At 43.5% G+C, this 12,117-nt stretch overlaps 1 protein-coding gene across 1 annotated transcript; it reads left to right on the top strand.

Moving 5' to 3' along the window:
• Positions 1 to 649: 649 nt before the first annotated feature.
• On the top strand, positions 650 to 6,607 carry CRYGS (crystallin gamma S). Its single transcript, XM_025869332.2, has 3 exons — positions 650 to 670; positions 5,640 to 5,882; positions 6,335 to 6,607. The coding sequence occupies exons 1-3, from the start codon at positions 650 to 652 to the stop codon at positions 6,605 to 6,607; spliced, it is 537 nt and encodes a 178-aa protein (XP_025725117.1).
• The last annotated feature ends 5,510 nt before the right edge of the window (positions 6,608 to 12,117 follow it).

Below are 12,117 nucleotides of genomic sequence, written 5' to 3' on the forward strand. Positions count from 1 at the left end.
ATGGATTTCCTAAAAATAAAGACATTCTCCTATGTAGTCATAGTACAAATTATTAAATTGATTAAATTCAGGAAATTCCACAATGGCACCATATACAGTCTGGATTAAAATTTTTGCTAATCTTCCCAAAAATGTCCTTTGTAGTGACATTTTCCAAACATAAGATCATGCATTGTGTTTAGTAGTCATTACATTTTGTTGCTTTGGAACATGTCATTTCTGTTCAGAATTAGAGGGTAGCCTTTTGACTTTCCCGCAAGCTCTATTGCAGGAAAAAAGAAGACACTGAGGATTTCAAGGTGGCGGCTTGCTAGAAAACCAAATTACCCAGATAAGGGGGACTTCTTTGTTTTTAACTTGGAAAACTTTGGCTGGGTTTTGGTGCCTTGACTCAGCAAAGTCTATAATGCAGCAAGGCTTGGTAAGCATTAGAAGGGGTACTGAAGCTTTCCTTTATTTCATAATCCCAATTGTTTTTCTAGAAACCATCAATAGCCTCTAAATGACTGACTCAATTTTTGGATCCTATTCTCATGACTAAGCTTTCCCTACTAGTTTGATTTGAAACCAGCGCACTATAAATGTCTCTATGCGTCTCTCTCTAGCTATTCTGGATTCCAGCACTGGGGAAACCAATCTATGCACCAAAATGTCTAAGTCTGGAAACAAGGTAAGTTAGCAGTCACACTGATTTATAGCCTACCACTTGCTTTTCCTTTGTACCTTTCTTTCCAGTGTTTCCTTTCTTTTGGAATATTTCCTCTTTTCCAATGTACCTAAAGATACACTGAAAGAAATGTGGTGAAAAGCTTTTCTTCTTTGCCCAAAGGTGAGTATGATAGTGGTTTGAAGGCTGGGATTGGGAGAGAAGATTAAAAAACGCTCATTATATTTTCTACTCTGACAGAATTCCCCAACAGTTTATTAAGGGTTTATCTTTGTGGGGGAGGGCGATGTTCAATACTGTGCAGGTATATAACAGGTAGATATCATGATGATTTCTGCCTTCCAGGAACCAATATTCTGTGACTTTCCCCAGGAATAGGACATGCTGATAAAAGGAGTATGTGGAGTAGAAAACTTTTAGTATTTAGTTAAAAACTGCTCTGTGAGGGCCGCCTGGCTGGTTCAGTTGGTAGAGAATGCAACTCTTGATCTCAGGGCTTGAGCCCCATGTTGGGTGTAGAGATTACTGAAAATAAAATCTTTTTTTTTAAAAATCTGCTCTGTAAAAGTGAGCCTCCACCAGTAATGTTCTAAAAGACCAATCAAGTGAATTAAATCCTACATATCCATTTCATTCAAGCAGTTACTCTTACCCATCTCCTGAAATAAAGTGCTTGCTTACATTAGGAAAACTGACTCTCAAATATTTGATTCACAGTTGTTGGACTGGAAATTGATTTCTTAAGCAGGGCTTTAGGAATGAGGGATTCTACTTTCATTTCTTTATTTTAGCTCTTCCATTGACCAGTGAGTATAAGGCAAAGCCATTGGTGCCTGATTTCCACATCCCCCCCAACTCTTTACTTTGAAAAGTTTCAAACCCATTGAATCTTAACAGAATAAGAAAGAAGTGTTGAACAAATACTTGCATGTCCCTCACTTATAGTCTCCAGTTGTTAGCCTTTTGCTATATTGGGTCTCTGTCTCTCTCTTTGTACTAAACCATTTGACAGTAAATAAACTTAATTCCTTTGCCATATTTAGGCATGTATCTCCAAAAATAAACATACTATCATTATCTTGTCCCCCAAATTTGTAATAAATATAATACCTAATATTCGAACTATATTCCAATTTCCCCCAGTTGCTTCCCCAAATGTGCTTCATGGCTGGCTTTTCCCCTGATACAGGATCCAGTCAAGGATCATGCATTACCTTTGGTTGCCATGTTTCTTTAACCATTTTTTTCCTTTAGCCTCTTTTATATGGAACAGTCGCCCTACCTTTCTGTTGTTGTAGTTTGAGACATTAACATTTTTCAAAGTCCAGACCAGGTGTCTTGTAGGAAGTCCTGAAATCTGTATTTGTCTGATTGTTTCCTAATGTTTTAATTCAGACTAACCATCTTTGGCCAGAAAGTTAAACAGGCAACGTCAAGTATTTCCCATCACATCATGTCAGGAGGCACCTGTTAACTTGTTCCAGAATTGGTTAGTGCCTGATTTTTTTCCACTTGGAAAATAAAACTAATAATCATACTCGTCATCTAAAAGATTTTGGGAGAAAAATGAGACAGTGTCTTTAGTGCTCTGAGGTTCTTGAAAGCATGCCATGCACATCCCACTGAAAAGAATTTTTAAGTCCTTAGAGGAATATCCATGTGCCTTGAGGGAAGACTGTTACAGAACCCTCTTGGGGCAGCTGGGTGACTCAGTCAGTTAAACGTCTGCCTTCGACTCCAGTCATGATTCTGGGGTCCTGGGATGGAGCCCCGTGTCGGGCTCCCTGCTCGGCGGGGAGTCTCCTTGTTCCTCTCCCTCTGCCCCCCACCCCTGCTTGTGTGCTCTTTCTCTTTTTCTTTCTCTCAAATAAATACTAAAATCCTTAAAAAGAAAAAGAACCCTCTTAGATGAAAATACCCCACTTTCAAAAGATTTCCAGAGTAGTAATAGTGTGCTTTCTTATTTCTTGTAGCTGCGCTGTTCATGGTGGTTAGCTAACTTGCTTACTAGGCCAAAAGAGCAAGTTTATCTCTTTCTCTATTGCTTCTCCCTTTCCCGCCATTTACTAGCAATTTAATCAGAGTTATAGGCTTGGCGAGAACAATGCATTTTACTAAATTTGGTTTTGTTGCCTCTCAAATACTCAACATTTTTCTTTGTGCTATATTGGATTAATAGGCTATTTTTCAAAAACTAAACGAAAATGAGGGGAATTTTGTAATAATTTCTAGGGAAATCTCCAGTACTATTTCTTAGCCTTCTCTACAATTTTTTTTTTTGCCCAAGAATCTCAGCTCACCATAGAGTAGATTTCATGGTCCTTCTGCACATGGAATTTGAGTAGAAATACAACATTCTCTGGGCTCTGAGATTTGGAAGCTCTCCCACTGAAAGGAGAGCTTGGTTCTGGAGCTCAGTAATGGCTCCATGGCAACACAGTACTTTGTTTCAGCCTTGGAATGACTGGCTAGTCTGCTGGAAGGGTGGCCCGCAAGGTGACCTTATAAAACATCCTGTATATAGATGTTAGCCAGGCAAATGAGCAGAGGGCACGAAGTGTGAGAAACATTCAAGTAAAAAAGATACTAACTTTATTTCCTATAGCGTATCCCTTGCAAAGCCTCTTTTCTTTGGTGACAACTTGACCAAAAACCAAAGGTAATTTGAATGAAAGTTAAATTAAGGAGTTTAGAATCATTTAATTCTTAGTGAAGTTACCTTAGTTTTCCTAAACATCTTTCCATAGGCTTTGGGAACAGCTTCTCAGATTCCGAATCAGTCTTGTTCCGTTACTAACAGAGTAAATGGTGTTTGTGGAGCAGAGCTAACTGTGCAGGCGGGAAGACAGCAAAGGGAGGGAAGCTCAAATCAGTCACAGGTCACTAACCAGGAGTTTTGCACAGCAGTCCACTCACTTGCCTGCAACAAACTTGTAACTAGCTATTGACCTTAGGCAAGTCCTTTAACTTCTTTATCTGTAACAACAGTAGCAAAAGTTTATCGGCAATTATGAACCAGATTAAACTAAGTGCTTTATTGGCATTATCCCTCCTCAGAACAATCCTCTGCAGTGGATATTGTTATCCAGTTTTACTAATGAAGAGCCTGAGCTTTAGAGAGAGGTTCAGTGGCCTATCCAAGGTCACAGGGCTAGTAACTAGTGGTGCTGCAATTTTGTTTTCATCTGTAGACTGGGATGCCATGTATCTCTCAATCTGCTATGCTGAAGTGGGAAATGGAGCCGGAAGAGAAATTTGGGAGGGGAAGAAAGGAAATGAAGTTGATGATTTAGGGCTGAGAAGGGGTAAGGAAGCTCGTAGGGAACAGGAAACAGAAGGGAGAGAGACAAGAAGGGTAGATTAAGGTGGAAGGAAATAACCATCAGTAGGCTATGATCTAGAAAGTCTCCCCTGGGGTAGAAAACACTGAGGTTTTATGGCCTTTTGCAAGTCCTTCTTGGTTTCTGCCTCTCCATCATTACTTACATCTGATCAGTCACCAAATCCTCCATTCCTTTTGACTGTTCCCTCCGTGTCCTCAGCTAGCAGTTGCCGTTTGTCTGGCCCGCACCATCTCTCACCACACCTATAGCACCGACCCGCTTCCACACACATCATCACCAAAGGGATTCTAGCATGGCATCCGCAGCAGGCTGCTGGCTTTATTTCCGAATACTTCTTATATGCGCAGACTCTATATGCGCCAAGCTTGAGGAACTACTTGTCCCTATAGTGGGCCATGTTCTTTTATTCCTTTGAACAGGTAATCCCTTTTCCTTTGCCCCTGGACAGAGATCCTCTCAAGGCCACCTGGCTCTACTCCTTTCCTGTGAAATGCTTGACCTGATTTTCTTCTAAACCGATAACGCAAATTAGCCACAAGGTGGCAGCATAACGCTAGGGAATTAACTGCTTGACTCCGTGACACCTTGCTTTCCGTTTCAATGATAAACTAACATTTATCTTGGATTGTGGAATTATAAAACAAGAAGGGGCAAACTCTACAGTCTATTTCGTCTGGTGGTTTTCAGAAACTGCGTCACGAAGCCCCAGGAGTGCCTGGGAACTCTATTTCCTGTTGCAAATAGGAACGTTTTATTTTTACAGCCAGGTCTTCAATCTAGTCTGGTCCTTCATCTGACAAGTGAGAAGCAGGAGCCCAGAGAGGCGGCTTGCCTAAAGTAGTGAGTCTGACCGTAGAGATGCAGCTCAAGAGCCCAGGTTTATTATTTCCCGGTTCTCAGAGCTGCGGGCGGCCGTGCCATTAGAGGTCTCAGGTTTACCCCAAAGATTGTGGGAGAAAACTTGGTAAAGGGTTTGAGGCAAAGAACATTCTTGACTTGTCATTTTGTTGCTTTGTAACTACTCTGTTGGCAATAAAATAATAATACAGAACATAAAATATTGTCATGTGTATGCTCCACATCCATCTAAAATAAGCTCTCTAAAGCTAAGATACGTTTTATTTTTCTCTGTGTATCTTCCATATCACCTACAGTGAAGGCCTGCATTTGGAACTCACTCATCATCATCCAACATTTATTGTGGGTTTGTCCAGTGCAGGATACAGGGGTCCATAGCTTGAATAAGGCTTGGTCTTTGCCCCAGGAAGAAGTCTAGGAGTCTGATGGGAGAGAGATATATAAGCGGATAATTTATTTTCTTATGTGATGAGTACCGTGAGTTATGGGAACAAAAAGGAGGAAGCCATGAACGTGGGTCTGGCTTATCTTAGGGCACTCTTTTGTTTTGCTTCATTTTAAGCCTTCAGAAAGTTCTCATTCCTGTTGTTGACAACTAAAGTTGTCTGCCAGAAGGTAGGTGTTGTGAGGTGAGGTAGAACTCTGCATTTCCTCCTCAAAGTCGAAGAGAAAGGAATTTTCAAAGTGGGGATTATGTTCTTGGTCTTTATTTTTTATGAATAAAGCCTCCCGACTCCCCAGTTCTTCTCTTGGTTTGCTCCGCCCTTCAGATCACTTTCTATGAGGACAAGCACTTTCAAGGCCGCCACTATGACTGTGACTGCGACTGTGCAGATTTCCACATGTACCTGAGTCGCTGCAACTCCATTCGAGTGGAGGGAGGCACCTGGGCCGTGTACGAAAGGCCCAACTTCGCGGGCTACATGTACATCCTACCTCGGGGCGAGTACCCCGAGTACCAGCACTGGATGGGCCTCAATGACCGCCTCAGCTCCTGCCGAGCTGTTCATCTGGTGAGTCTGGACCCCGCTGGATCCCGCTTGCTTGCTCGCTCGCTCACCTGCTCCGGCTCTCTCTGTCTCTCTTGCCCCTACTCCCCACTCCACCCCCGCCTTTTTTTTTTTTTTTTTACTTTTATGTGGAAGCATTTTCTTAAAATTTCCTACCCTTTAATGCAGTGTTTTCTTCTGTTGGCTGCTGAGGTTTACATAAAACCTAAGGTCAGTTCATCACAAGACTGAATACACGAATTATTTCCAGAGCACACTCTCTACCTCCTGAGTACTTTAAGGCATTAAGTTTTTCTTACCAAGGTCAGCTGTTTTGGTCAGAGCACAGTGGGGATGGGAGATCAGATCATCTGGCTTTCAAGATGGTGGGTTCTGAACCACAGCATTCTGGGAGTTCTTGACATGTTGGTGATTTTCATAATCATCATTGTTTATTTCCTCCCGTGTTTTTCCAGTCTAGTGGAGGCCAGTATAAGATTCAGATCTTTGAGAAAGGAGATTTTAATGGCCAGATGTACGAAACCACTGAAGATTGCCCCTCTATCATGGAGCAGTTTCACATGCGAGAGGTCCACTCCAGTAAGGTGCTGGACGGCGTCTGGATTTTCTACGAGCTACCCAACTACCGTGGCAGGCAGTACCTTCTGGACAAGAAGGAGTACCGGAAGCCCATTGATTGGGGTGCAGCTTCCCCAGCTGTGCAGTCTTTCCGCCGCATTGTGGAGTAATGACGGGGATGGGGCCACAGGCTTCTCCCTGGGGGCCACGTGCTGGCTAGCCTTGTCATCCAAGTAGGCATCATAAATAAAACAATTGGCATGCATTCCACTGTTGACTGTAATGCTTCTCCTTAAACACTCTTAGGGACCAGTAAAATAGTGCCCACCACAGTGGGCAGTTACACAAAGCGACTCATCCTTCAGATGGCCAGTCTGTAACTTTGTGCCAAACAGGATGGGACTGCATTGAAAGGTTAGAAAATCATACTGCCAGGTGGTGGTTCTCATTGCTTAAGTTTGCTGTAGATTCAACAGGTACAGTAAGAGCTACTGCTTATTGAGTGCCTTCACTATTCCATTTTCTCCTTACAACACCCCTGTAGATGAGGTGGTTTATTTGCCTTTTACAAATAAGAAAACAGAGGGTTAGAGAAACTAAAAACTTGCCCAAGTTCACCAGCTGGTGATCGGAGGAACCGGGGTTTCATCCAGGGTATTTGTCTCCAGAGCCCCTGTTCTTTTCCTTTCATTTCCAACTCATTCATTCAACACCTGCCAGCTGGGGGTCCGTGTGCATAACAGAAATACAAGACCCTGAGAAATTTAAAAAGGTGGAAAGGGGAGGGTCCCCTGAAGTTCTCATGGAGGAGACAGAATACCTCTCAAGAATGGACAGTGAAAATAGAGCCATCACTTGAAAATGGTGGAGCCGTTAAGTCACCTGAAAGCCTTTGTTTAAGATTCAGAGGTTGCTGGGTCGGTTACTTCTCAACTTTAAGCTCAATCTTTCTGTAAAAAGCACATATCAAATAATTTGTCCCGACTTTACAAGAGTTGAAATGGAGTTTTATTGAGTCTTACTCATTTTGAGTAACCCCTGAGATTTTCTCTGTTTAATCCTGATGAAGAGGAGAATGGTGAAGGAAACCCAGCATCATTAGGAATACTTAATGAGCATCTGAGTCAACCTGGGGATGTTCCCGATGTGCCTGTCTTTAAAAGAGAGGGCAGAGCCCAGGTCTCCTAGCAGCTTTTCCAGAAAAGGACAAATGAGAACTGCTAAGGATATTCCCTTTGTGTGCACTTCAGTCCATACACTAGTGTGTAGTGCATTCTCTCCCCCAAATATTTTTTTCATTTTGTTAACTTCCCCCTGCCTTTTGTCATGTTCTCTGTTTTGAGTGAGGGACCTTGAAAGATTTGAGTCAAAGTAAGGGAGGGAGACAAGAAGAACCATAGACGGAAGAATGTGGGAGGCCACCCACTGAGCCACAAAGAGCTCCAGACCTCCTCACCCTCCCATGAAGGGAACTTGCTCTGTCTCCAAAATGAGGGAGTTCAACCAAATGCTCACTCAAGTCGCACTGAACATAAACATCCTAATTCCTTGGAGGTCAGGAGGAGGGTGCAGAAAGGCTAGCTGATAACCAAAGACTACCGACACTTTCAGCGGCACAATTGCTGGAAATGACCTCAGAGATCTTGCCCCTCCTTTTCTGCAGAAGAAACGGAGGCTCTGGTAACCGTGCGTGAGGGCCAGCTTCTGCTCGCGGATCAACTGCCACCATGTTCCAGGCCCCGGGGAGTCAGCCACGGTCTGTTCAAAACAACCAGAAACGCACTTCTGGCAGCAGGGTATGGAAAAAGTGTCAGGATTGCTTACCCCAGTCTCGAAGAAGTAGAAGATGGCTTTTGACAGATAAAGCAGAATCACCTTTTGGGGACGTTATATGCCTCTTGGTTCATGTCCTGATCCAGAAAGGGATTGCCACCATTGCCCAGGCTGTAGACATGTCCATCAACTTGCACTTAACAAACGTTTTACTAGCAGTTGATATTTGAGGTCAAAAACACTTTATGTTTTTGTATCTATCCATCAATCCAGTTCTGGTACAACATTCTGCTGTTCCAGCACAAGCCAGCATCCCACCTGTCACGCACACCAGAATAGCACCTGGGGTTGTTATTTAGAATTATTATCTCCCTCTAGCTTTTATTGTTTTGTCTCTCTGAAACGGGGGAATCTCAAGCAAATAAGACCATTTAGATCATTTTAGCCCTGTTTCCATCCCTAGCATTCCTCTGAGACAAGTCTTCAAGTATTTCCCAAATATAGAACATGCTTCCTCAAAATGCAGCCTCCAGGGCTCCTAGTTCAGGCCTCCAGGGTAGGGCTGACAGATTGAATGTGGGACACTTATTAGTAAATCACAAGTACTGGGACATAACTAACTATAGACACAGTATAAGTATATCCCAAGTATTACATGGGACATGGTTACACAAAAAAGGATTTGTCATTTGTCTGAAATTCAAATTTAACTCTGCATCCTGTATTTTTATTTGCTGAATCAGTCAACCTGATACTTGAGGGGCAAGTCAAGTTACACATGAGTGAAGGGGGACTCAAAGCACAGGGAGCGGCAGAGGCTCTGGAAACTGGAGACACACGTCCCACAGCAGGGCACTGAACTACAACTTTTCAAAAACGCTGTGAACCAACACAACATGTCTGCAGCCGGATTTAGCCTATTGACCACCAGTCCCCAATCTTGGCCTGTTGGAGAGCTCTGAGTATTAGAAAATGGTGCTTACACCGAGTCATAACCTGCTCCCTATAACTCTGAACCTGCTTTCCTTCCAGTTCTCATTCCCAAGATAGCCCTCTAGGTATTTAAAGATCCCTCCTGTAGGACCCCACACTCTCATTTCTAGGCTGAACCATTCCTGTTCCCGCCATTGCTTCTCTCTTGGTGTGGTTGGCACCCATTCCTCATTCTGGTGCCTCTCTTCTGCGCTGGTTGCAGATGATCGTTTCCCCCCTGCTCAGCCAGAGCCTGACCACACTACATCTGGATGATCGTGTCCAGTTCTTTCCCCTTCTTTTCACAGATAGGCCATGTTCTTGACTACGCTCAGCTCTCCGGGTGCCCTCCCAACAGCCCTGATACACGGGCCTGATCAGCCTTTTCTAAGAACTGGCATTCAGGCTCCCAGGCTAGAGAGTTCGCTTCCTCTCTGGAGAGTGGGAGAGAAATGGATTCAAATCCTCCCACTTCCACATGGGAGCTCTAAGTCACGTTAATACAGATAACCTCAACTTCCTTACCTGTAGCACAAAAAGAACACCTACTTTGTGGGTGTTCAAATGAGAACACGCATTAAAAACACATAGCATGGGTGGCCAATGCTCATGTTTGCAGTAGTGGTGGTCTATAAAGACGTGAGCACTGGAGAGCAGATAGCAGTTCCTGGAGAAAATACAGGGTTAGGTGCCCGTGAACTTCTGGTCACAGAATTTTTGTCAGCTGATCAATACTTAACCTTTTTTTTTTTTTATGTGTGTTTCAGTTTAAAGACACTTTATTTGATGTGGATTGTTGGTGCGTTAACATTGCAGGCCTGAATGAAGGTTGACAAACAGATCCTCTCCATAGGGCACATGGCAGCTTTTTAAGGAAAGCTTGCTCTGAACCCCAGACAGCACTTCAATGCTACATCTGGGGGTCAATTTATATAGCGAAATCACCAACCAAGAGGGAAACAAGGCAGAAAACACAGCACTACATAGACAGCAACAAAACAAAACAAAATACTTGTTTACAGTAGGAGAGCTGAAACCAGAAGGCAGAGCCTTCGTTTGACCTCAGCAGGGAACACGAACACGGGGTGACTCAAATTTCTTACTGCTCTGCTCATGTCCTTGAATGCCCTCAAAAGTACCATGAGGAGTGATTTTGGAATTAACAGTAAATTTTAGGGAGTGGGCGAATTCATAAATCCAGAACTTGTACTTTACCACTCTGGTTGGCCTGTTAGTACCATTTTCCTAGTATTTAAGTACCTCTGTTACCAAATTGTTGTGTTTTTTTGCTTTATTTTTTACTCGTCTAGCTCTTCTTTATACCTCTTTCTATCCTCCAGTTGTTTTCAGAAAAGCATCTCTGCATTTTTGGCAGACGTTTCAGAGTTGGGAAGGCATACATCAGAACCATCCAACCCATCCCACTGCCTTGCGAAAGAGCTACCTTTCTATGGGAGTCTGGCTTCCTCTTCACTCTCCCCTTTGCCTCACTCCCACCAGTTTCCAAGGGCCGCAGGGCTGTCCCTAGAGCTCACACAAATCCCCCTGCTTTCTAACTTCTCCCTCATCTCTCTTATTTGGGGATGTGACAGGGGGCAGTGAATCCCCAAACCATCCTTCTAGCCCTCTGGCTGACCAGCCTGTGGCCCGCACAGGAGAGAAGGCTCCCTCGTGGGTGTGTGTGACTCAACGCAAGGCAAACCTCTCCGTCCACAGACAGACACCACCCACCTCTCCCTCTTCACTCAAGCCTCACACTTCAAAATCGGGGAATGTTAGAACTGCAGGGGCTGGGGGCTTTCCTATATACCGCAACAACTTGGTAAGGTGGGCCTTACTAACCCCAGTTTGCAGACAGGAAACCAGAGCCGAGACAGGCTAAACACGTTGTCCAAGGTCACTGGCTCCAAAGCTTTTGCTCTTTCCACAGCACCACACGGCTTCTGCTTCTCAGTGTTCATGAGACAGAACCACCATAGGACATATGAAAGCCTAAGAGTCATGCTAGGCCAGTCATAGCATGGGCGATTTTTCTCTTGAATTGCTCTATTGAGATATAATCCACATGCCGTACAAGGCACTGTTTAAAAGCGTAGACTCACCGGATTTTAGTATATTCACAGATCTGTGCAACTATCACCACAGCCAATTAGAGAACATTTCCGTCACCTCAGAAAGAACCCCTATACCCTTTAGGGATTACCACCTTATCTCCCCATTTCCCCCCGGTCCTGAGCAATCATGAGTCTACCTTCTGTATCTGTGTATTCACTTATTATATAATAATTCGCTTATTGTATATATTCACATACAATTACTTCTATATCAGTATTTACATATATATACTTATTCTAGACATTTCATGTAAATGAAGTCATACATGACATGGTCTTTTGTGGCTGGCTTTTATTTTTTTAAAGATTTTATTTATTTATGTATGTATTTATTTATTTATTTATTTGAGAGCGAGAAAGAGCACAAGAGCAGGTGAGGGGCAGAGGGAGAAGCAGACTCCCCACCGAACCGGGAGCCCAACGCGGAACTCGATCCCAGGACTCCGGGATCATGACCTGAGCCAAAGGCAGACGCTTAACTGACTGAGCCACCCAGGTGCCCCTGGCTTCTTTTATTTAGCAAAATGTTTCCAAGGATCATCCATGGTGTAGCATGTATGAGTGCTTCATTCCTTTTTGTGGTCAGATCCTATTCCACCATATGGATGCTTTACATTCATCAGTTGAAGGACATTTGAGTTGTTTCTACCATTTGACTATTGCTATAAACATTTATGTACAAGTTGGCATGTAGACATATATGTCCTTTTTCTTGAGTATATAGCTAGGAGTACAACTGCGGGGGGCACGAGCTCTTTCTTCTTAAATGCTGACAGCCCCTGGGGCCTTGAAGCCACACAGACCGAGTTTCGATTCTGATT

Source organism: Callorhinus ursinus, unplaced genomic scaffold (assembly GCF_003265705.2).
Source record: "Callorhinus ursinus isolate GAN/ISIS: 27379988/994484 unplaced genomic scaffold, GSC_fseal_2.0 scaffold1, whole genome shotgun sequence".
NCBI lineage: Eukaryota > Metazoa > Chordata > Mammalia > Carnivora > Otariidae > Callorhinus > Callorhinus ursinus.

Excerpts from the sequence above, each read along its gene's own strand:
- CRYGS (XM_025869332.2), top strand. The coding sequence starts at position 650 with ATGTCTAAGTCTGGAAACAAG. Across the intron at positions 671-5,639 it reads TGTCTAAGTCTGGAAACAAG|ATCACTTTCTATGAGGACAA; the intron begins GTAAGTTAGCAG and ends TCCGCCCTTCAG. Across the intron at positions 5,883-6,334 it reads CCTGCCGAGCTGTTCATCTG|TCTAGTGGAGGCCAGTATAA; the intron begins GTGAGTCTGGAC and ends GTGTTTTTCCAG.